General features: G+C 42.1%; 1 protein-coding gene across 1 annotated transcript in view; it reads right to left on the minus strand.

The window, feature by feature from the left end:
• The window catches only part of PFDN4 (prefoldin subunit 4), a 12,236-nt gene extending 1,586 nt beyond the window's left edge, over positions 1–10,650 (minus strand). Inside the window, exons 1-3 of the mRNA XM_017536603.2 lie at positions 10,373–10,650; positions 3,774–3,881; positions 2,796–2,936 (exon numbers count right to left, since the gene is read on the minus strand). Coding sequence (XP_017392092.1) covers positions 2,796–2,936; positions 3,774–3,881; positions 10,373–10,396 — 273 coding nt within the window. The 5' untranslated portion in view covers positions 10,397–10,650. The remainder of the gene's footprint in view (positions 1–2,795; positions 2,937–3,773; positions 3,882–10,372) is intronic.
• Positions 10,651–24,973: the final 14,323 nt, after the last annotated feature.

Genomic DNA, 24,973 nt, shown 5'->3' on the forward strand with positions numbered 1-24,973 from the left:
ACCATGTTGACCAGGATGGTCTCGATCTCTTGACCTCGTGATCCACCCGCCTCGGCCTCCCAAAGTGCTGGGATTACAGGCTTGAGCCACCGCGCCCGGCCTCATTTTTAAGACAGAGCAGCTTTGCCCAATGAAACGTCACATGTTTTCTAAGTATTCAAGGTGACACATGTTAATTATCTTGATTTAATTACTCCACATCATATTAATGAATTATAACATCACATTTACCCCATACATTTATAGAATTATAAATTATCAATTTACAATGTTAAAAAAGAAAGTACAATTCCAAAGAACAATTCTTTCTACCTACCTACCCATCTATAGATACTTAGCCTCTTCAATTATAAAACCAGTTTTGTAATCCCTCATTAATAGATGAAATAAATTTTAACATATATGCTTTGTTAAAACAAGTTATAAGTTCCTGGCTAGGATCAAAACAAATTTTTTTCCTAAACATGAGAAAAAATATGAAATCATATAAACCAAATACGCATTAACATTAGAAACTAAAGAGTATCTAATATTGACAATGTTACTGTTTTAGAAATCTAGCCAATGGCTCTCAAAGGGTGGCCCCCAGACCAGTATCAGGGACAAAATCACCTGGGAACCTGTTAGAAGTACACACTCTGGGGCCCTACTTCAGGCCTCCTGAAAGAGCTTCTTTGGGTTGAGCCCAGCACTCTGAATTCTTAACAAGACCTGTAGGCAACTGTGATTTTGATGCATGCTACAAGTTTGAGAATCACTGTCACAAAACAAGAAACAGAAATAAGACATGTGGCTACTAGAAAGGAGATAAATTCTAAATGTCTATACTCAGAAAACCTAGTTAATAAGCAAAAGAAGACACTAGAAAGTTATTTTAATATCACAAGTCCAGTCATAACTCTCTTTTCCAAAAATCTCTGAAGGCTCCTCTTTGCTCTGGGACAGCGGTGGGCAAACTCTGTACTAGGTTCTTCAGACCAAATCTAGCCTGAAGCTTGTTTTTGTCAAGTTTTATTGGAACACAGCCCTACAGATTCACTCATCTTGCTTTCACAGTAATTATGGCAGAGACTGTGCAGCCCACAAAACCTAATATATTTACTTCTGGCCCTTCACACAAAGTTTGCTGACCCCTGCGCTAAGATAAAGGGCAATTTATTCCACTCAACTGACTAGAGTTCTCCAAGATGTGGCCACAATTTCAGGTGCTCCCAAATCTCCAGCAAATACATCTTCTTGCAGTTTCACATTTGCACCATCATCATCCTATGGCCATTTACACACGCTGCTTCTCAGGACTAGGACACCCTCCACCCCTGTCTGGCTGACAGCCACTTATTCCTCGGCTGTTCTCTCATCACTTTCCCTGGGAGGCCTTGATGTCCAGACTAGAATAGACTCCTCTTCCTATGTTCTTAAAGCCACCTCTATCCTTATACCACTTTCTACTCATTATCAGTTTTGTTTACTTTTCTCTTTCCATCTAGACTATATGCTCCATGCAGGTGGGGCCCAGGCAGGTTTTGTTGTCCCCAGTGATCCCTAGTACATGGCAGAACCTGATACAGAGTAAGTATTCAATTCATTCATTCCAGAAGGAATGAATGAGTAAAAAAATAAAGGTTCAGTATCTATCTGTGTATGGGGCAGGGGACTCACAATAGCCACAAAGACCATAAACTATTTTGGAATGCTTTCAGTAAAAATATTTTTTAAATGGTTAAATAAAAAGAACAAAATCACAAAATTTGACTAAGAAGAAAAGATTTAAACATAAGGGAAACTTATAACATTTCTGCATGGAGACATAGGAGTAAATGATAGTTCTTCCCAAGATTTACTAAATGTGGGTTTCATTCATAGGAAGTTTTGCTTTTTATGACATTTGAAGAAGAGAGACTATCATTTTAAGCAATCAAGTTTTTAGCAAAAGCATTAGCAAAGGTTTAATTGCCATCAGCTTTCATAGGCAATGTGACCATCCCTCTCATATAGTTAGAAGGCATGTGAATTGAAAATTTTCATACCATGTATCAAATGTCTCAGATATTATCGGAGAACTCATATGCTGACCCAGTCATTACATACTTCTCTAATTATTTCCTCAAAACAATTTCCTAAATGTCAACAAAAGATATATGTAGAAGAATGCTCACTGTAACATTACCACAGCAAAATATTGGAAACAAATTAATGCTAACAAGATTCACGGCCCCAGTTGATATCCATCAACATGATATTAAACAGTAATCAAAAATGATGTTTTTAAAAGGCCTGTGTGCCTGGCCCAGAGCAGGCTCCCAATGAGTACCTGCTGTACAAATAAACAGTAAACAAAACAAGCAAAAATGCTCCTCCTAGAACATTAACTGTCCAAGCTGGGAAACAAACTACTTTTTGGAGAGAGTCAGAAAGAACATAAAAGAAATACATGAAAATGTCACCTCTGGGTAGTAGCATTACAGAGGATTTTTCTTTTCTGCTTCGATATATGCTATGCTTTCTACATAGTTTTAGTTTTGAGCAAGGTTCTGGAGTCAGAAGAGCACTGTCTATGTGTCACACTGAATAAATCCCGTAACATCTCTAAGCCTCTATTCTTTGTCCCTAAATGGTGATTAACAGGTCATTGTTAGGATTCAATAAGATCCTGCTAGCAAAGCATCACAGCATGTGTGGGATGCTGTATAACAAGGCAGTAAATGTTAACTATAGTTGGCATCCAGGATGTCCCTACACCTACAATTACATGTTCTTTATATAAATTCTAATTTCAGAATTAACTTTGAACATACCTTTGCTTCTTCTAACATTTCTTGTGTTTCTTCTTGAGAATGGCTAATGAAAACATCACCAATTTGATAAGGTATCATTAAGCAGTCATCATCTGCAAGCATGATGTCATCACAAGCATCTTCTAGGTTTTGGAGTTGTTTCTATAAATGCAAAATGGCATAGAAAAATGTATTCAAAATTCTCTGATAGAAGCTGAAGGCCAATTGTAACCTGGAGACAGCAACTCTCTGAGGGGCCCCCTCACAAAGGTATTACCACATTAGAATAAGACTAATTTGTAACGTTTTAGATGACACTTCACAGGCAAGCAGTTAGAGCTAACACATTGTCCTCTGGACATTTTCAGATTGCTACAAGCACCCTTTAGTGGACAGCAGGCACCCACGGTCACTCAAAATTTCTTCTATTTTAACAATTTTCAACTTTGTGAATTCTGCCTTCCTACAAAAACCAAACCAAAAAACCAACATACATTTCTCAGCCTTGCTTGCTGATAGGGTGTAAGTAAATCACAAGGCTCTGCCAGCATGTGTAAGTGATAATAAATTCCACCAATCAAATACACTTGAGCTGGATTTCAATTCAAGGGAGACAGGCTGGACACAGGCCCCAGATTTACAGGGGTAGGTGGCAGTGGCAGCAGTAGCTTGGTGTTCCTAGGTCTGCAAGGGTGGCTTCCTCATTGGGAAGACAGCTGACTCTGGGATCAGTAGAGGCAACAGCTATTCCATCGCCAGCCAAGTACTCCAAGACTTGTTCCTGGAACCTCAGTCTAGACTCAAGCACCTCAACAATAAGTTATTTCGTATCCCTTAAAAAAAAAAAAAAAAAAAAAAAAAAAAAGACTTTCTACTTAACCAGAGTGGACTGCATCATCTGCAACAAACAGCCCATAGAAATATACTTGTTAACTGAGTTCAGTTTTAAGTAGCTACAGTATAAAAATTTTTTATTCTTCTGATAATTATTTTCAATACCTTTTTTACTTCTATTTCTTCCTTCAGCTCTGTGATTCTACTTGTATTCCGTGCAAATTTGTTTATCTTTTGTTGATCTTCGAAAGTAACATTGACATCTTCTGCAGCCTGAAAAAAGTTTTTAAGTTTTTGTAAAATTTTAATGGAGAGGTTGTCAATTGGCTTTTTATAATTCTCAACAATAACTCAATAAATTATGTGCACTCATATAGTCAAGAATCACAAGAAAATTCTTACAGAACATAATAAATGCCTTATTTTTTGCTCCACAAGCTTAAGGTTTGTACATAAATCTATAACCTTTTCTGATACTGTATAAAATAATTCCTATGCTATAAGAATATTGCAAATATAAAGAACAATTAATAAGTTCTTTAAAAAGAAAAGAAGAAAGCCAACTTTTGGCCGAGCAGAATTTCTCGAGTTGGAGCATTCTTCTACTAAGATAACCCAGGAAAAAAAAGTTATGTGTCAAATACATTGGTAAATGCCTCATAGTAGTGTTTGTTTGTTTTTTGCCTAAAGCCAAAACTTGCATGAGCTTAGTGTGGTAATAAAAATCTGATGGTTTCTATGGTATTTAAAACAAACGAGATACTGGCTAAAGGGTCACTGTATATTTCAGTAGCTACATTTCATTCATAGCAAAAATTATGTTAATGATGTAGGACCTATTTAAATGTCTTAATAAGGTTTACTTCACTAAAACACGATAAAAATTCAATGTTTAGTATTTAAAAATTAATATCTAATATGATTAAATTTACAAATTTACAAATAAAGAGTACTTGGATAACATAATACCCATGAAATTTGAAAAAAATAGCTAACATTGATTGAGAGTTTACTGTGTGCCAAAACTTCCTAAGGACTTTCTCATCTCTGCTAATCCTCCAATTCAGCCTAGTAAGGAGGCTCACCAGTACTATTTTACAGATTGAGAAACTGAGGCAAACTTTATATAACATGCCCAAAGCCACACAGTCAGTAGGTGGTGGAGCTTGGTTTCAACCCGGGCAGACTGGCTGCAGAGGTCAGACAGGTCCATGAGTTCTGGGAAAGTGAGTGTGAACGTGCGCCTGTGTGAGCGTGTATGTGTGTGAGTGTGCACACAGGCTTAGGCACATTTGGAAGAGGCAGCAGAAGTCTGCTTTCATCAGATTCTCAAGGAGGTACTATACATTTTTTTAAAAATAAAGGTAGAAAAAAGGATAAAACCAGACTCTCCTTAGGGTTTCCCTTCCATTTATAAAATGAGAATCAGAGCACCTGATTCTAGCTTAAAGGAGGAAAGACGTGTATGTGTATAAAAATAGTTCTTACTGAAGAACTGTTTTGGGCTCTTTTGCAATAACAGTAATGAGCTCACAACATCCACACACCATCCCTGACCTGGTCTCTTGTGACTATCGACTTAAGATTTGTGAACTTTTATTTCTCAGAGGTTGAAAGGCGGTATCAATCAACACAAAGCTCAGTGGTCGAAATTTAACACAGCCCTCCCCTTTGTCAGGCTCTCATTCCAATAAACAATTTCACATGCATTATGCACCACCTCAGCAACACAGAAGATAGCCTGAAAAAAATCCTTTACATCACACTATGTATAGCTTTGAGTGTTCAACCAGATGCATAATTTTGATGAATATGGAAGTTGGGGAACACCGAGCTACACTAAAGAAACCAAAGTATATCTCTCAGCACACAAGTCATTTGCCAAAGTGAGAACTGTCAATTCCCTAAGCAAACAGAATTCTCAAGAGTTCCTGTTTGCCTGAGGAGTATATGCCATTTTGTTTAAATACTGAAAACCTTAACAGGTATTTATGGATCCATTTGTCCTAGTGAGGGCTCAACAGAGCCATTCACATGAACGGATCCAGTGTAAGACTGCCTGGCACATAACTGAGGCTAATATATGGTTTCTGAATTTGAATCTCAATCATGCTTGATCAGACTCAAACACTCAGTTTCCAAAATGTGGTAGAGAGAATTTGGCTATGCTTTCTGTCTTTCCAAAGCAGGAATTTCCTGTTGTAGCCCCACCAAACCACAGCCACCAGCACACACTTGGTCCCTGGTGTCCAGTTCTTTATGGTGATTTTCCCACTGGGGTAAAGGGCTAACGTTGATGTGTGAGTCCACTGGGCCAAAACGCCGCCCATTGGCCGCTGTTTACAGCAGAAAGTAAGATGTCAGTGCCTCTGACGGCTAACAGAGGCTTCTGCTTCAGGATCACTGTCCTAGATCACTCCTACCTTTCTTGAAGCTGCATTTTGGTAAGAAGTGGGTTTGTTTGTTTGTTTTTTGTTTTTGAGAAAGTCTTACCGTTGCCCAGGCTGAAATGCAGTGGAGCAATCTCGGCTCACTGCAACCTCCACCTCCTGGGTTCAAGCCATTTTCCTGCCTCAGCCTCCAAGTAGCTGAGATTACAGATACGTACCACCACGCCCAGCTAATTTTTGTATTTTTAGTGGGGGCGGGGGTTTCACCATGTTAGCCAGGCTGGTCTCAAACTCCTAACAGGTGATACACCTGCCTCAGCCTCCCAAAGTGCTGGGATTACAGCCATGAAACACCATGCCTAGTCAGAAGTGGGTAATTCTTGTTTTGAGGCTGGAGTGCAGAGGTGCGATCTCAGTTCACTGCAATCTCCACCTCCCAGGTTCAAGCAATTCTCCACCTCAATCTCCCGAGTAGCTGTGATTACAGGCACCCGCCACCATGCCTGACTAATTTTTGTATTTTCAGTAGAGACGGGGTTTCACCATCTTGGCCAGGCTGGTCTTGAATTTCTGACCTCATGATCCACCTGGCCTCCCAAAGTGCTGGGATTACAGGTATAAGCCACTGCACCCAGCCTAAGTGGTTTATTCCTTAACAAGCACCCTCCGTGATTCTAGTGTATGCTCAAGTTTAAGAATTATCGGGCCTTTAAGTCTCTTTCCACGTATATGCTAGATTGACATAAAAATGGCATAAGCCACTGCACCCAGCCTAGAAGTGGGTAATTCTTAACTGGGGGTGGGGGGGTAGGGGAGTGGGGTCAATGGACACTGAGAGGGCAATTTACCCTGAGACTGTATGCAAAATGGCATGAACAGTATGTGCCTTCTGGAAGGGCTTCTAGCTTTCATCAGATTCTCAATGGGATGGATCCACAACCCCAAAAGGTTAGTAACTCCTGCCTTCAGGGAAACCAGAGGTAGCTACTCTCAAAGTCACAAGAACTCTAGGAAGAACTCATATCCTATAGTATCAGAGGCAGCACACAGAGTGGTGGAAAAAGTCAGCCCAGAATCCAATCCAAGCAAACAGGAACCTTGGGCAAATTACCCAATTCTTTGAAATCACTTCAGGTTTCTCATCCACAAAATGGAGAAGCTCGTTCCTTCCTTATAGGGTTGATAAAAGGAATACCTAGGAGAAAGTCAGCTTTCAATAAATGATAGCTAAGCATTTTATTTCCTGAATACTGTTTATCAAAAATCATTACAAGTAACAGATCCAGATCTACAAGAAAGTTCTGCTAAGCCAAAGAGAAATACACGGGCTAGAGATCCAAGGTAAAAATTAAAATTCCCTGGGCTATTTTCTTGAGAATAAATATCTTCTGGGATTAGAGGAGGAAACTGAACCATACTCAGTAATGCCCCGCACCAAGTCTAGGTATTACTTGGAGTCTGAACTGACAGCTGGGTCCCTAGAAATCAATTCTGGTCAATTTCAGTCTTGTATTTTTACTTTTAAAAACATATCTACCAAGTCTGTATGATATAAACTTTTGCTTTGTATTTGTACTCAGCTTTCATCCATGGAGTCACTCATTTAACAATATTGTTTCCTAAACGCCATGTATTGTGACAAGAGAGCCACTACCCCACCTTCCTGAACACAAATGGCAAGCATACGTCCTGGTGGAGGAAGAAAGCAAAAAACAAGATGAACAAGGTAATGTTCAATGGTGACAAAACAGCTTGGTAGTAGAAAGTTCTTGGGGCCTGGGTAGGGAAGGAGGCTTCTTTAGATAAAGGTCAAAAGTAGCCTCTCTGAGGAATATTTGCATGTAGGATAATATACAGAAATCATAAAAGTGCAGATCTCCTTATAGTCAAGAACTAGATCTTAGAAGGCAGAACTTTAGAGATGAGAGGACTGATCATCTCATCTAAACACTCTCCCCCGAAAAGTCATGACCAGTTGAGAGGTACAATGTGTTACAAATGTTAAGTACTACGGACTGTACATGATTTACTTTTAATTAAACTCAAAGGGCTATCTCTCCCTGTTTTGCTCTCACACACTGGCATACATGTGTGTTTTTTCCTAGTGAGGGCAAAGGGGCAAAGTATACATGTAAGCTAATCTATCAGGAATTGTTCATAACAATGGAAACATCTACAGAAGGATACTGCATCTATCATGTGACTCTTAAAGGCTCCAAAGATATAGAAAATCCTTTATATTTTGGCCACCACCTACCCCTCTATAAGTTCATTTCCCATCATGGCTCAAACTCTTTTCCCCTGATTATCTGCCATCTGGCCTTCCTTGTATTAAATGCATTCTCAGAGTCTTTGCACGAGAAACTCCCTCTCTAGAATGCCTCATTCCCTAACCAACTTTCCCTTCCTCTCCTTACATAATCTCACAGATCTCAACTTAAATGGCACCTTCCCAGGAAAGCCTTCTCTGAGCTCAAAACAGACCTCACTTTGGCCCTCATTTCATAAGTACTTTTCCTTCACAGTTCTCATCAGAGAAAGTTTTCTGTGTGAATATTTGAGTAATGCCTGCCTCTCCCCTGGAACACACATTCTTCGGTGCAATAAGAATAAAGGGAGAAGAACTTCCTCACTGGTCAATCCATAGTTGTCTCCACTTAAAACTGAGACTACACCATCCATGTTACATGCTCAAATAAATTCTACTGAATTAATGAAAGGGGTAAAGAAAAGGTTGGTAATTAGAAATTTTGCAATCAATATCCGGGGTTCAAATCATTCTTCTGCCATTGCCTCTTGTACCATTTACTTCACTTCTCTGTACTTCAGTTTCCACACCTATAAAACCGAGTGAACCACAACTAGTATCTTCCAAGAAATTAAAGGCCGTATCTAACACCAGCGGGCCCAATTTGACACACTAAAGGTGACGTGAATCTCACAAAGTTTCATGCTTTTTTGAAGCACCGTAGCCCTGGACCCTACTCTGGGACTCAGTAAGATTTTCTGGATGGCAGAATAGTAGGGTGAGCAACTCATCCTGAGTTGACTGGGGCTTTCCCAGTTTTGGCAGTCCCTCAATTTCAGATAAAAGGGGTCAATGGGTCACCCTATACCAGGCACAGATGGCACAGACTATGTGGTACTGGATCGGGGCAAGGTAAAGGAAGTTCTAATGTGGTCTTAAAAGTGGAATGAACGCAAATCCCTCCAGCCAAGGGATTCTCATCAAAGATCCCCTACAGCAGTTAAAAAGCAAAGTCAGAATGCCTGTGGTTTAAATGCTAGTTTTGCTCCATGCCTGTTTTCTCATTTGTTAAATAAGGATAAAAACAGTATCTCCCCCAAAAGAGCATAAGATAAACAATACACGCAAAAAAAAAAAAAAAACAACTTACAGCTGTACCTAGCAAACTGTAAAGACCCCCAAATTATCAGCCGTTATTTCCTTCCCCCTCTCCAATTTTCTTTTGATTCTATCTAGCCATCTTTACACATCTGGGAAGATTCAAGGAATTATAAACCCCACATGGAAGTTCAGCCTGCTTAGTGCTTACCTAGGTGTGGTTTGCGTAAAACAAAACCAAACCTGAGTTTGAACTCCAGCTCTGCTTCTTACTAGCTGAGTCACTTTGGGGGTCCTAACTGCTCTGTGCCTAAGTTTCCCTACCTGTAAAGTGGGGAGGAACCCACACACTTGCTGAGTTGAGAGGAGGATACAGATAAACGGCCGGCTGCTGGGCCCGGCACATCGTCCATCCTCAATAAATACTGATTTTAGCCTGGAGGAGGCAGGGGCATCGAGGACGGCTACAAGCAGCTCCCGGTTGGACAAGGGGGGCTCTGGGGCCTGATAATCCGGGGATGCGGGAACCTGTTCTCCCACTTACGAGCTGCGTAACCTGGGGCAGGTTACTCCCCATCTCTGGGCCTCAGTTTCCTCACTCGTAAACACGGTCCTAGCAGTAGCTACCCATGACCCGTGAGGCTAATGCGATAATCCCGGTGCAGCGCCCGGGTCAAGGCCGACCACACTCAACGGGACTTTCGGCTTCCCACACCCCAGGGGCGAGGCTGGGGCTGCAGGTTCCTCAGACTCCCCGGGGGTACCCTCGGCACCGCAAAAGGAGACCCTGCGCCCTCCAAGGCTCCGGGCCCCGGCCCCGAAGCCCCGCCTCGGCCGGCCAGGTGCCTAGGAAAATGCTCAGGAAGCCAGCAGGCAGGCCTCGCCGCGGGGTGATCTCAGGGCCTCGGCCTCGGCCTTGGGCCCCACGCCAGGCTTTGGAGCTGAGCACCCCCAGCATGCCCGTCCGGGACCCGACTGCTGAGCTTCGGCGCTGCCCAAACATCCAGCGCCCCGAGCGCCCCACTCACCGCCTTCTTCATGGTGGCCGCCATCTTGGGACTGGACTACGGCACGTGGCGGGGAGGACCGCAATGGCGCGCTTGGCCCCCGAGCGCTTTCTCGCTCCCGGTCGGCCCAGAGCTCCCCGCAAAAATACAACACTACCTCCACGTTCCTTCCTCTTGGACTTTTGGCCAATGATTCCAAACAACTGGGATGCAGGGAGGAAATGTGACCTGGAAGGACTTGGTACATGCCAATTAAAGGGACAGGCAACCCCCGTGGGCTGACATAAACACGGGGGTGTGGCGAACGGCTCCGGCCGCGGGCAGCAGGGGGCGCGCCAGAGGCTCAGCGCGGCTGGACCCAGCTGGGGCGGGATCAAAGGGGAGGGAAGGGAAATTTTTCTCCATCCGTCCCACAGACTTGCATTGAGAAGTTGACCAATGCCCTTGGCAAATAGGGTGTGAGATTTATGTGCCCTAATAATTCAAGTGGCGTAAAGGAGGCAGCACTCCTACTTTTTAATAAATTTTTTTTTTAATTTAGATTCAGGTGGTATGTGTGCAGGTTTGTTACACAATTATATTGCATGATGCTAAGGTTTGGATTTCCAATGACCCCGGTGCCCAAGCAGTGAACATAGTACCCCATAGGTAATTTTTCAAACCCTTTCCCCTCCCTCCTTCCCCGTTTTTGGGATCCCTAGCATTTATCGTTCCTATCTGTATGTCCATGAGTACCCAGTGTTTAGCTCTCGCTCATAAGTGGGAATATGAGTGGTTGGTTTTCTGTTTCTGTGTTAATTAGCTTAGCATAATGGTCTCCAGCTGCATCCATGCTGCTGGAAAGGACATGACTTTGTTCTTTTTTATGGCTGTGTAGTATTCCACATTTTCTTTATCCTGTCCACCACAGATGGGCACCTGGGTTGATTCCACGTCTTTGCTATTATGAATAGACAATCTTATTAATTAATTTCCAGCAATATTACTGAACAGTTACTGTATATTCTGATACTGTGTCTCCCAATTATTAATTTTTTTTTCCTCAGGACCTCTTTACACTCCTAGAATTATTGAGGACTCCAAAGAACTTTTATTTATATGAGTTATTTATTGATATTTACTGTATTAGAAATTAAAACAGAATGTTTTAAATGTATGTATTAATTCATTTAGAATAATATAAAAATCCATTCCATGATAATAAAAATCACACTTCAAAAATAACTATATTTTCTAAGACAAAAAAATTGAGATGATTGTCATCATTTTACATTTTCACTCATCTCTTTAATATCAGATTTAATAGAAGGTTCGATTCTCATGTCTACTTCTGCATTCAGTCATTCCAAATACACTGTTCGGTTGTCTAGTTGTAGGTATGAAAAACTCCAGCCTCACACAAATAATGCAGTTGGGAAAGGGAGGCCCTGATCGGTCCTGAAAAAGTCTCAGGGACCCCCGAGGTTTATGGGTCACAGCTTGAGAGCTGCCCCCCGACAAGCCTTCTTCTTTCTCAAAGTCTGAATTCCCTTTGTTTAAATGAGGGAGAGGAAACCTTATAGCACCCTGTGCTCTTTCTACCCATCCACCTCACCCCACCAAGGGCATGGCCCGCTCTCCTGCCAATTCTAGGCTCTCCAGACCCTTAGTATTGGGACTTTCCAGTGTGCAGCTCATATATGTTTTAAAAGTATTTGAAGGCCGGGCGCAGTGGCTCACGCCTATAATCTCAGCACCTTGGGAGGCCGAGGCGGGTGGATCACGAGGTCAAGAAATCGAGACCATCCTGGTCAACAAGGTGAAACCCTGTCTCTACTAAAAATACAAAAATTAGCTGGGCATGGTGGCTCACGCCTGTAGTCCCAGCTACTCGGGAGGCTGAGGCAGGAGAATTGCTTGAACCCAGGAGGCGGAGGTTGCGGTGAGCTGAGATCGTGCCATTGCACTCCAGCCTGGGTAACAAGAGCAAAACTCCGTCTAAAAAAAAAAAAAAAAAAAAGTATTCGATGAATAAAGATGTTTTTCCAGGGTGAAATCTTAGCACAGGGTCTGGCACATAGGAGATGCTACATCAGTGACACCTATTTATTCCAGAGCTGAATGTAAAAAAAATTGCAAGAAACAAACGGTGGAGAGGGTGACAGACATAAAGGGCAAAATTGTCACAAATGGTACCAAGTGCATGAAGGAGGTAAATGGGATGCTGAGGCAGAGCACAGAGCGGAGGGGCTGGCTCTGGAGCTGGTCTCTAAGCTAAAAGAGAATAGGAGGCCCCAGCACGGGAAGAAGAGATGAAAGTGGACTCCAGAGAAAGAGGGCTGAGAGGGAAAAAGCCTGGTGAGACATGGTAGAAAGGGAAGAGCAGCATGGAGCGAGGCTGGGGTGGTAGGCAGGGGCCAGATCTGGGTGTGCTTTAGACCTTGGTGAGGCCACACCAGGGGGAGGAGAGAGAGAGAAAGAAAAAATTCTGACTTTTTAAAACTTTTATTGAGAAATGGCTGAGTTGAAAGGTGAGGAACAACAGAGCATGAATTTTGAGGAAATGTAATTATATGGTGAGGAGTGAACGCAGCAGAGGGGATTTCAGAGACAGAATCACTTTCATCCTCAGATTCATAGCTCTTAGGACCAGAAGGGACCTTAAACCTTCATCTACGCTAACCTTTGCCTTTCGCTGATAATATAATAATAATAGTTGTTATGGTTTGTCTGTGTTCCCACCCAAATCTCGTCTTGGATGGTAGCTCCCATAATTTCCATGTGTTGTGGGACGGACCTGGTGGGAGATAATTGAATCATGGAGGCGGTTGCCTCTATACTGTTCTCATGGCAGTGAGTAAGTCTCATGAGATCCAATGGTTTGACGAGGGGTTTCCCCTTTCACCTGTCTCATTCTCTCCTGTCTGCCACCATAAGTTGTGCCTTTTGCCTTCTGCCAAGATCGCGAGGCCTCCCCAGCCATGTGGAACTGAGTCCATTGGACCTCTTTTTCTTTGTAAGTTACCCAGTCTTGAGTATGTCTTTATCAGCAGTGCGAAAACAAATCAGTGCAATAGCAATAGTAACATATAAAGCGGACAGGGTACATATTCTGTGGCTTGCACCTTGCTAAATGTTTTAATCCTCACCATTCCACACCATATTGTTATCGACCTTTTTACAGGAGAGGAAATAGAGTTTCAGCAGGACAAAGTTACTTGGCCAAGGCTACAGCAGTCAGGAAGTTCCAGAGCCTGGCTTTGAATTCTGGTGAACCTGGTCCCAGAAACCACTCTCCTGAGCACCAGACTTTACACATCACTACAAGTTGGGTATAAAGTCAGATGCGTCCCAGAGTGGGCAGTTTATAGTGGAGACGGGAGCTCCCGTCACCTGACTTGCATGAGCAAAGTGTTTAAGACTAATAAAGTGTGTGCTGGAGCCAGACTGCCTGGGTTCAAATCACACCTCCACCACTTTCTACTTTTGATGTTGGACAAGTTACTTTCACAGTAAAAATAATAAGGTCTCTCTAATAGGGTTGTTGCAAAGAGTAGAAGCAATAATACGTGCAAATAAAATGCGTTGTAAGCTCTCAGGAAATGTTAGCTATGATTACTTTCTCAGTTCAGCCCAGCTGCCTCTGAAATTCCTCTGCCCAAGTTATGATCTTTCAAATCTCCTCTTAAAGAACTCCCCTGGCTCAGTAGTACGGCTAATTACCCCCATGGCTGCTATTAGTGCTGCCTTTTGAGACTGTAGCATGCATTTCAGACATGTAGAAATTGGAAAGCATCGTGAGGGAGAAGAATGACAGTGGTTAGAAGTCATCCTAGCTGGAATTTTTAAATCAGAGCCCAAGGCAAAGGATTTGGATACGCTTCTTCATTAAAGTGTATCATCCCAAGGCAGCCAGAGCAGGGAAAAAGCAGAATGAAGCAGGTCAGAGAAGGCAGCAGAGCCAATGGCAGGAGGCCTCACCAAGCTGACCTTTGCTTGGTATTAAGCACAACTGGTTGCTCCCTCTCTGGGGACTGTCCTGTAAGAAGCTGCGTTAACCAGGACGCAGGAGAGTTCAGCCAGGAAGAGCTCTTATCTGCCCGTTCCTGCCTCCCATTCAAAAGCTGGCCCCACATGGACCTAACTCCCAGATACTTCCAGGTTGCTCATTGAGGTTCCCATAATGTTCTCACCTCCACCTTCCACAGGGAAGCCCCCAGGGGGAGGAACAAGGCATGAGGCTGTAAGCACAAGGCACTGGAGCCCGAGGCTGCCCTGCTGGGTTCTGCACACTCAAGTCCGCACAGGATGGCTGCCGTGGAGCCGGCCACTGTGGGGGCTGCTGGGTGGAGCAGGTGGCCAAAGGCAGGTGAAGATGAAGACAGGTTCAACCAAGAGGCTTTAACGTGACACATCCTTAGATACCATCTGACATAGAGGCCCATAAGATCAGCTAAGAAGTTCAGGTTATGACATACTGAAGGGTCATCGAATCAAATTCCTTTAGGACTTTAAATTACGTTGGAGAAACTGCAGAATGAGAGAAAATATTTGCACAATAAATATTTAACTTAATATTTAAGAAATAAGGCAAGAAAAAGGAGATTAGCAACCAAAGTATACGAGGAGCTCAAACAACTCAATAGGAAAAAAAAAATCTAATAATCCGTTTAAAAATGGGCAAAAGATCTGAATAGACATTCTTCGAAAGCAGACGTGCAAATGGCAAATGGAGATACGAAAAGGTGCTCAGCATCACTGAACATCAGAGAAACACAAATCCAAACTACAATGCGATATTAGCTCATCACAGCTAAAAATCGCATTCATCCAAAAGACAAGCAATAACAAATGCCGGAGAGCATGTGGAGAAAAGGGAACCCTCATACACTGTTGGTGGGAATGTAAATTAGTACAACCACTATGAAGAACAGTAGAGAGCTTCCTCCAAAAACTAAAAATGGAGCTACCATATAATCCAGCAATGCCACTGCTAGGTATATAACCCCCAATAAGGAAATCAGTATATCCAAGAGAAGCACTCTGTTTCTTGCAGCCAAGATTCAGAAGCAACCTAAATGTCCATCCGCAGATGAATGGATAAAGAGTTGATGGGCGTGTAAATTAGTTCAACCATTGTGGAAGACTGTGGCAATTCCTCAAGGATCGAGAACCAAAAATACCATTTGACCCAGCAACCCCATCACTGGGTATATGCCCAAAGGATTATAAATCATTCTACTATAAAGACACATGCACATGTATGTTTATTGCAGCACTATTTACAAGAGCAAAGACTTGGAACCAACTCAAATGCCCATCAATGATAGACTGGATAAAGAAAATATGGCACATATACACTATGCAATACTATGCAGCCATTAAAAAAAGAATGAGTTCTTGTCCTTCGCAGGGACATGGGTGAAGCTGGAAACCATCATTCTTAGCAAACTAACACAGGAACAGAAAACCAAACACCACATGTTGTCACTCATAAGTGGGAACTGAACAATGAGAACACATGGACACAGGGAGGGAACAACACACACTGGGGCCTGTCAGGGGGTGGGGGCCAAGGGGAGGGAGAGCGTTAGGAGAAATACCTAATGTAGATGACAGGGTGATGGACACAGCAAACTACCTTGGCACATGTATACCTATGTAACAAACCTGCATGATCTGCACATGTACCCAGAACTTAAAGTATAATAATAAAATTTAAAACCAAAAAATATAGTTTTAAATTTTATCATTACACTTTAAGATGATGGGTTGATAGGTACAGCAAACCACCATGGCACATGTATACCTACGTAACAAACCTGCACGTTCTGCACATGTATCCCAGAACTTAAAGCAAAATAAAAAGAAAAAAGAGAATGTGGCACCTATACACAATGGAGTACTATTTGGCCATAAAAAAAGAATAAGAGCTTGTCATTTGCTATGACATGGATAAAACTGGAGGATATTATGTTAAGTGAAGTAAGGTGGGCACAAAAAGACAGACGTTGCATGTTCTCACTGATTTGTGGGAGCTAAAAATCTTGAAACAACTGAACTCATGGAAATGGAGAATAGGATGGTTACCAGAGGCTGAAAAGGGCAGTAGGCAAAGGGGAGGTGGGAATGGTTGTTGGATACAAAAATATAGTTATATAAACGAGATCTAGTGTTTGATAGCACAGCAGGGTGACTACAGTCAATAATAATTTATTGTACATGTTAAAATTACTAAGAGTATAACCGAGTTGTTTGTAACACAAAGGATAAATACCTGAGGTGCCGGATGCACCATTTTCCCTGATGTGATCACTTCACATTGTAAGCCCATATCAAAATAACTCACATACCCCGTAAATATTTACGCCTACTGTGTACCAGCAAAATTAAAAATAAATACATGAATGTCAATAATAGTAATAAAAGCAGATTGGTCCAAATGCTAATACATGTGCCACTGAGAAACCCTGAGGGGGCTGCCTCGTGCAGGGCCCACTTATTCATCACCACGTCTCCTTAATGTCCAAGTGCCTTGTTAACTAGTCATTGAGCTGAGAGATTGCACCAGGAGACACGGGCTCCAGAGACAGAAGGGCTAGGGGGCATTGTCTCCTCTAACAGATGATATGGAGGTAGGGGATGACTGAGCTGAATCCACAGCTCAAAGAAGCCATGGCTCCAATCAGATGCTCTCTGAGTCTTCGTCTATTCCATCACTATCACGAGATTCTGGACACTTCTCCCAGTATTAGTTCCCCACACAGGCTATGCAAAAACAGAGAGAAAAGGCACTGGGCAGAGAGTCTCTGGGCTCAGGGCAGTGCCACTGAATCTGGACAGAGGACGATGGTGACTCCCAGCAGTCTTGCCGCTGACTCAGCTCCTTCTGAAGCCCCTGGCTTCCCCTTGTTTAGAGGCTTTCCTTGTCATTCTGCTTCTCACCATTCCTGTCCCTCTCCTCTCCCCTGACCTTGCCATCCTTTGAGCTAATCTCTCTCCTAGCAGAAAAACTAGTTCTGCAAGTCTGCATGGCAAAGGGACTTTCAAGTCTCCTGCTGAGCATCTTCTCATTTCCTGATGGGAGCATTTCCGACATTTGTTTCTGGTCCTTTCTCCAGCTGGGAACTATCCCTGGCTCTCTGGGGGGAAGCGTGGGGTACAAGTGGAAGCATTTGGATTTGCTGGGTCAGGGAGTAGAATCAACAATGAGCATTTGAAAAGACATTCCCTTATGCTGGGTTGAAAACTGGCCACCCACTGACTGGATCCAAGCTATGTTTTCTTTGGCCCATATGGTATTTGTCTTTAACAGAACAAATATTTGAGATTTTTAGTTTTTCTTGAGTTAGTAAAATCAGAGTCCTGGTGACATTGCACCTGTGTTTCTGCATGATGGCAGCTGCTGGTGCCACTTTGGACCAGCACATTCAGCCAGCAGGCTTTCTCCTAGGCCCAGCAGACTCCCACTCACAGAGCACACACAGGTACATGTAGAGCACCTGCCCATCCGTGCACTCACCTGTCAGGCCCTCCAGGTCTATGAACTTGTAACCCCCAGCCCTCTGTTCTAACATACCTAAATGAGAGAATTTGTGTATGTATCTGTTAGAAATTTGTACCATGCTAGATGCTATTGCGAGTAGAAAAATAAAGCAGACAAGGTGTTTGGCATCATGAAGCTTACGGCTGACAAACAAACCATCAACCAAAATCATAGCACCAGACACTGCAGCCCTGGGATGAGTTCAGGGAAGAAAGAGCTCGAATCTGGGGGAAGTGGTCCCTGAGGACTGTGGCATGTTGATTAGACCAAGAAGGGCAGGTGCCCAGCACTGAGGGTTTAACACCAAAAAAAACCAGACAAAACACCTTGTCCTCCTGTGGCTTACATTCTATGGATAGAAAAAAAGATCATAACCAAAATATATAAGTAAATTATACAGGCTGTTACAAACTATTATTAATATAAATCCTATCTAAAGCTCCAATAAAAACTCATACAGTTATAATAAAAGACTGTGCAATTAACATCATGAACACCTATGAAGAAGATATAAGGACAGAAATGGTCAGTATGTTGACTGAAAACTAAGAGAAAAAAAACCAAAACCTATTTGAATTGCTATGTAAGCTACAGAATTGTCCAGACATGTCCCAGATTAATTTCGATTTTGTCACAGAGCGATAATGAGGTTATCAGATCATTTCCTGGCAGTACACGCCTGGGTGCCCTCCAGAACCTGCAACACCTGCTCCAGGCTCCTGGTTCTAAGATTTAAAAAGGAAACTTTGATCAGATTCCCCTTCCACACTGGCCATGACGACGGAGGGGCAAGAAGGAGTGAACCCCCAGAGCCACACAGCAATTTGGTTTGGCGCCTGCAGAGGGCACCCGAGGAACATGACACTATTCCCAGACTCATTCAAGTCCACCTTCGGAATATTTTGCACTTCTTTCGATTCTTATTGTGCTGGATAATGTAAAGTATGTCCAGTTTGTATTTAGCTAAACAATTTTGCAAATGGTTTTTCCATAACTCTGTGTGAAACGTTTCATTGTCTGCCCGCTGCACTTAAATTTCTTACCAGGACCTAGCCTCCCTCCCTGACCTTGTTTCCCACCATCTTTCCCCTCACTCACTGTGCTCCACTCCCTTGGGCCTCCATCCTGTGAATGCTACACACTCCCTCCGGCCTCAGGGCCTTTGCACTTGCTTTTCCTGCTGCCTACGATGCCTTTTTCCTATTGTTCACCCAGCTACCTTCTACCCATCCTCAAGACTCAGCCGTCTATGTTACTCCATTTAGGAAGCTGCTATGATCTGAATGTATCCTCCAGAATTCACATGTTGAAATGTAATGGCCAACATGGTCAGATTATGAGGTGGGTGCCTTTTAAGTCTCAGGATAGAACTCTCAATAGTGGGGTTGGGGCCTTTCTAGAAGGGCTTGAGGGAATGGGTTTGTGCTAGTCCATTCTCCCACTACTATAAAGAACTGCCCAAGTCTGGGTAATTTAAAAAAGAAATAGGTTTAATTGACTCACAGTTCTGTATGGCTAGGGAAACCTCAGGAAACTTACAATCATGACGGGAGGCAAAGGGAAAGCAAGGCACCTTCTTCACAGGGCAGCAAGGGGGAGAATGAATGCAGGAAAAACGACCCAACACTTATAAAACCATCAGATCTCATGAGAACTCACTATCACGACAACACAGTAGGGGAAACCACCCCCATGATTCAGTTACCTCCACCTGGTTTTTCCCTTGACACATGGGGATTATGGGGATTACAATTCAAGATGAGATTTTGAGTGAGGACATAGCCCAACCGTATCAGGGTTCATTCTCTTCTGCTCTTCTACCATGTCAGGACAGCATTCTGCCCTACAGAGCACATAGCAACAAGGTGGCATCTTAGAAGGAGAAACTGGACCTCTCACCAGCCACCAAACCTACAGGTGCCTTGATCTTGGATTTCCCAGCCTCCAGAATTGTCAGGAATACATTTCTATTGTTTATAAATCATCCAGACCCAGGACTTCAGTTGTCGCAGCATAGACGGACTGAGACGCAAGCTTTCCTTAAACACACCCATCTCGCAGACAAGAGCAGCATCCCCTACCCGCTAAAACAGCTTTCTACACCTCCCTGGTACATTCCCTTTTGCATTCTGTGTCCCTGTTCAACTGAGAGCACCAAGGGAAATAAACCATGCCTGTTTTCTTCATCTCTGCAGTTGCAGCACCAACAGGGAAGTAGGTGTTTAACATATGTTAACTAAGGAATAAATCAGTGCATGAATAAATGAGTCACTGTGTATTTAGAGATTAATACAGTAATATATAATACAACATAAGCTTTTGAGGAATTCGCTCCATTACAATGTACAAGAGTCCATAACTTATTGCATATATTTGTTTGGTTTTGTTTTTTTGGCTAGGTCTAGTACCCACACACACTGTGATCATGGGGACTCACTGTCTGAGCGACCCTCCTTTCTTCACCAGATGTCACTATGACTCCAGAATCTGGCATGTGATTTTTCTCTCTGCAACCCCTGAAGAATTGGCTACACGTTGCAAAGCAAGATGACACAAAACCCAGGAAACCACTCTCTTTGGGGCAAAATAGCATCATCTTTTGCTAGTTTGAATTCTTAATCGAATTTTTACCTGGCAAAAAACATAGCATTTTTAAAAGCCCTTCATTGTACACAGTGGTTTAGACCTTTATGAAACAAACCACTAGTTAACCTGTTTATTTCAAGGGTACCTGCTTATAACAACTTTGAGATTGAGAAAGGAGTCAGTGCTTGTTATAAGCAGCAGTTACAGAACGTTTGAATTAAAATTTAAATTTCCTAGTGCGATCCACTCAACAAGGATTTATTCAGAACCCAGTAGGCACATTGCATTGAGCTAGGAAACCACTTCACATAGACGCTGCTTATAGAGGGGGCTGTTTTGCAGTAAAGAGGGCACCTTACATATTTGTGACCTTCAAATATCGTTTGAATAGTTTTCTTTATATTTATGGAAATGGCCAGGTCGTGAGTCTTGCCTCTCCATTCTAGAAATCAGAACTCAACTTCCCAGCATCTTTTAAGCTAGGATGCAGGCTTAGGTCAAGCCAATCAGATTCACCAGTGCTAGACTCCGATTTCTACGAGAATAATGGGGGAGAGAGGAAAGGAGCCATGGAGAATTCCTTCCTGGCCATGAGAGCAGCCTGCAGAGGGACCTGGAGCAACAGAAAAGAAGGCCTCATGAAAACACCCTGGCCCCAGTGACGCACTTCCCCGTTGGTGCTGCAACTGCAGAGATGAAGAAAACAGGCATGGTTTATTTCCCTTGGTGCTCTCAGCTGACCAGGGACACAGAATGCAAAAGGGAATGTACCAGGAAGGCGTAGAAAGCTGCTTTAGGGGATCGGGGATACTGCTCTTGTCTGGGAGATGGGTGTGTTTAAGGAAAGCTTGTGTCTCAGTCCATCACAAGCTTGGCCAGAGGTGCTGGGACCCTGGTCATCAGCAGGCCGGCAAGGTGATTTCAATGTTGCGCCGAGATGCTTTCCTTCACTGCAGATTCCTTCGCTCTCACGAAGAGTCTATGCACATTCCAACTCCCTTATCAATTCTGCTGCTGAATCTAGTTACAGGGTAGATGTTGTTTGCCACAAAGAACCTGAAGATGTTTAGAGAAAACGTATTCCTTTGCCATTATAAATGTCAAGACAAGGGGAACAGAAAGGTAAAATACGGCAATGTACTTTAGGTTGGTGTGAGATGCTTCTAAACATAGATAACTATAGAGATAAAACTCTCTAAATGAAAATGAAAAGCATCCTTACTATGTTTCCATGCACACACAAATTACAACTATGGATGTTATGCTGATTTTCAGTGCTTTTTATTTTATAGATCACATGCTGAAATAACTTGCTGTGTGCATTTGTGAAAAACTGACACAGACCTTAATGAGGAGACAGGCTAAGGGTGCATCCAAAAACAAAGCCAACAACCACCCCCCTGAACCAACACAACCCACCACCAACACAACAACAAAATAATAACCAGCTCACACTACACATGTGAATGAGAAAAAAAAAAATAGCTGAGAGAAGCCATACTGTGAGCTCAGCCACTGCATTGATGCTTGTAAAAGTCTCAAAAGTCATCATGACTTATCTCTTTTTTGAAGATAAAAGATGAAATTGGGCCAGGTGCAGTGGCTCATGCCTGTAAGGCGAGCACTTTGGGAGGCCAAGGCAGATGGATCACCTGAGGTCAGGAGTTCAAGACCAGCCTGGCCAACATGGTGAAACCCCGCCTCTACTAAAAATACAAAAAATTAGCTGGATGTGGTGGCACGTGCCTGTAATCCGAGCTACTCAGGAGGCTGAGGCAGGAGAATCACTTGAGCCCAGGAGATTGAGGTTGCAGTGAGCCGAGATTGCACCACTGCACTCCAGCCTGGGTGACAGAGCAAGACTCCATCTCAAAAAAATAATAAATAAATAAATAAATAAAGATGAGATTGAAGACATCATGGCACCCATTGACAATGAACGACTTTTCAGGCCCTGAAGTTATAAGGAAGAGGATAAAAAGCAGCCCTGACCCTCAATGCTGACACACTGCCACTTGGAAAAGAGATTGATGCTTAGCAATGTTTAGAAAGTGGTTAATAAAATGAATAGAATTTTTATTGTTTTAAGAATAATAACATTTCTGGCCAGTTAGGCTGCAAAAGTAGATATAAAACCGGAAATAGCCTACTTACATGAGAGTGTTTATTGAAGCCGTGTTTATAAAAAGGAAGCCGTGGAACTCCTCTAAGAGTTTCAGAAAACAGACTAGGTTAAGGGGCGTAAGATTCTCACAGTGATATGCGTTTATCACAATGTCAATTTTGAAAGTAATGGCATGGTAAAACATGCTAAAAAAAGGGAGCGCATGAAATTACAATTTCAATTTTACTTTCAAAAACCCCTATCTATGTAGATATAGATATATTTGGAAAAACACAGAAATAAAATATGTAAAAATGTTAATATATGTGTTTTTATATATAGGTGCCATAAATCAAAGGTGACTTTTTCTTCTATCTTTACCATTTTCCCTATTTTATAAACATGAATTTTATTATTCAAGTAGAAATCAGTATTAATTGTATATGTAATACTATAAAATATGATATATAATAAAAGTAAACTATAATATTTGTGCTTTGTGATTCTAACTTAAAATTTTAAATCTACCCATAGATAGAATACATAGAAAGAAACATACAAAACTCTCAGCATTTGTCACTGGGTGGTAGCATGAAGTCGATTTATTTTTTCCTATTTGTACTTTCTCAATTTTTAAATAACTGCATATTATTTTAATAATATTTGGAAAACTTACTTTTTATGAGATGATTGTGTTGTTATACTTCTAAATAAAGATAAGGAAAGTCAGAGAATTCTCACACTCTACCAATCACAGAGCCTAATCATCAAAAGCAAATAATTTAAATCTAAACAGGTTCTCTATGTTATTATTCTAAGTTTCAGAGGGGGAACCAGAAGCTGTCTGAGATACTAAGCCATTAAATACCATTTTCTAAAATCCCACAAGTTTCATCTTTAATGTGATAAACACAAAGCTCATAAAACCCATGATTGCAATAAGAAATTATATTCACTCACTTAACCTATTAACGTTTGTTATAAGAAATTATTTTTCCTCTCTTCAGCTGTAACTAAATATGAGCACTTTTTGATAATTAATACTACAGATATAGAATGTATATGAGATATTTATTCTCTTGTTTGTAAGAAAGCTTTGTTTTCTCCTTTACACTTCTTAGACTAAGAGTTGCCTCTAGCAGATTCAAATCCAAACACACAGCAAAGCCTTATTCTTCCGAATACAAAAGTTGAGTTGCTATTTCATGTGTGCACGTGAAAATAAAAGCAGATTCATTCAAGCATTTTTGTGCTCTCTTAAGTTAAAAGGAAGATAAGAGAAAGTGACAGCTAAAAAACTTGGAATTGGCTATAGCTAGAATGATTCCTGTCTTGATGAGGATTGGAAGAAAAACTTGAGAACTATTATATTAGCGTCAACTAAGGAATTCAGCCGAAGGCAATAGTGGAATTATGTAGGTGAAGTCAAACCATGGGGGGCTCGTATGCCATACGAACCAATATGCGCTTTATTATTCAGACAAAAGGGATAAACTGAAAGTTCAGAATAATTGTCTTATTCCACCCCAAGCTTCAGATTTCGGTACTAGCTCAGAGGGTGAACCATGAGGTAGCGATGAAAGTATTCCCAACTTAGAGGGTCATGCTATTCACTTATCAGAATAATCAAGGTAAAGAGGGATTCTGTACCCCATCTTTACCTCTACCTTAACAAACAGAAACCAGCTGCTGAGACAGATGGGTCATCCAGAAATCCCAGCCATCCAGAATACAGCTCAGCACCAAGGAAGACATTATTTTCATTTCTTTCTTCCTTTTTTTGAGACGTAGTCTTGCTCTGTCGCCCAGTCTGGAGTACGGTGGCATGATCTTGGCTCACTGCAGCCTCCACCACCCGGGTTCATGCGATTCTCTTGTCTCAGCCTCCGGAGTTGCTGGGACTACAGGCATGTGCCACCAAGCCTGGCTAATTTTTTTTGTATTTTTAGTAGAAATGGGGTTTCACCATGTTAGCCAGGATGGTCTTGATCTCCTGACCTCATGATGCGCCCGCCTAGGCCTCCCAAAGTGCTGGGATTACAGGATTGAGCCACTGCACCCAACCACATTATTTTCTTCTTTAGTGCAAAAGACTGATTACTCATAACTTGCAAGAGGCAGTCAAGCTGACAGGGACTGTTACCATATATATAGCTAATTAGCAAATCTTTGGAATGAGAGACTAAAAGTGTTGAGCCAAGTTCAATAGGCATAGATGTAAAGCCTTGTGTTTAGACTTTGTAGGCTAACTCCAAAAATCCAGGAAAGGAGAGATTTGTATAACAGCAGTTCATTTAACACGGAAATGAGAGTTTGAGCTGTTTAGGACCTTGATTAGTCTAGAGTGTTAATACTGTCTCTCTGCAGTTATAGAAGCTATTCCCACCATGGTGGACATTAGTTAGAC

Source organism: Cebus imitator, unplaced genomic scaffold, assembly GCF_001604975.1.
Source record: "Cebus imitator isolate Cc_AM_T3 unplaced genomic scaffold, Cebus_imitator-1.0 Scaffold99, whole genome shotgun sequence".
In the NCBI taxonomy this organism is placed as follows: Eukaryota; Metazoa; Chordata; class Mammalia; order Primates; family Cebidae; genus Cebus; species Cebus imitator.